Here is a 620-nt window from a genome sequence, read left to right on the forward strand (position 1 = left end):
GGGAGCTGCTAAACCTGCAGCTGCTTCTTGCTTGGCAGAGAGCGACGCTCCCAGCTGCCCCAGCAGCAAGCCCAGTATGCTTTCAGCGGTGAGGTATTAACATGAATAAGCATTTCTTCAGGAAGCATTCCTGAAATGCCGGGTCCGGCCATGCAGTGCTGCGTGGGTTTGCCAGCGGGAGGTATATGACCTACAGATGGTTGAGGGTTCTTTTTTTTTTTTTTTTTTTTTTCCTTCCTTGACCACTTACCCTCCTTCCCTCACTCATTTCAGAGGATGAAGTTGACCTGCACTGGAAAAGAGTGAGTTTGGAAAAACCTCCTTGGCTCGCTGGCGAGTTGAGGCCTTTCAGCCCAGCAGCAGGCCCCTGCGTCGTAAGGAGGGGCAGGAGCCTTTGAGGCCAGCGCTGTGCTCTGCACCCTCCTGGCAGGGGAAAGGCACAGGAGCTCCTCAACTCCTCAGGGCGATTCTGGGGACCCTGGAAAAGAGGGGCAGCCAGGGAGAGAGGGAGCTTAGTTCACCCAGGGTGCAGGAATTCCAGGAATGTGGCCGCCCTGGGGCACTGCCTGGGTGGGGCAGCTCAGGCAGGGGCGCTTGGTTTCGATTATAACCTGGGATGT

The 620-nt window shown here is 56.1% G+C and overlaps 1 protein-coding gene across 1 annotated transcript in view; it reads left to right on the forward strand.

The window, feature by feature from the left end:
* LOC104277415 (bcl-2-like protein 1) overlaps positions 1-181 on the forward strand; it is a gene marked incomplete at both ends in the record, with an annotated part of 1,078 nt that extends 897 nt beyond the window's left edge. Inside the window, one exon of the mRNA XM_009874040.1 lies at positions 122-181. Coding sequence (XP_009872342.1) covers positions 122-181 — 60 coding nt within the window. The remainder of the gene's footprint in view (positions 1-121) is intronic.
* Between the last annotated feature and the right edge of the window lie 439 nt (positions 182-620).

This window comes from Apaloderma vittatum, unplaced genomic scaffold (genome assembly GCF_000703405.1).
Source record: "Apaloderma vittatum isolate BGI_N311 unplaced genomic scaffold, ASM70340v1 scaffold28907, whole genome shotgun sequence".
Lineage (NCBI taxonomy): Eukaryota > Metazoa > Chordata > Aves > Trogoniformes > Trogonidae > Apaloderma > Apaloderma vittatum.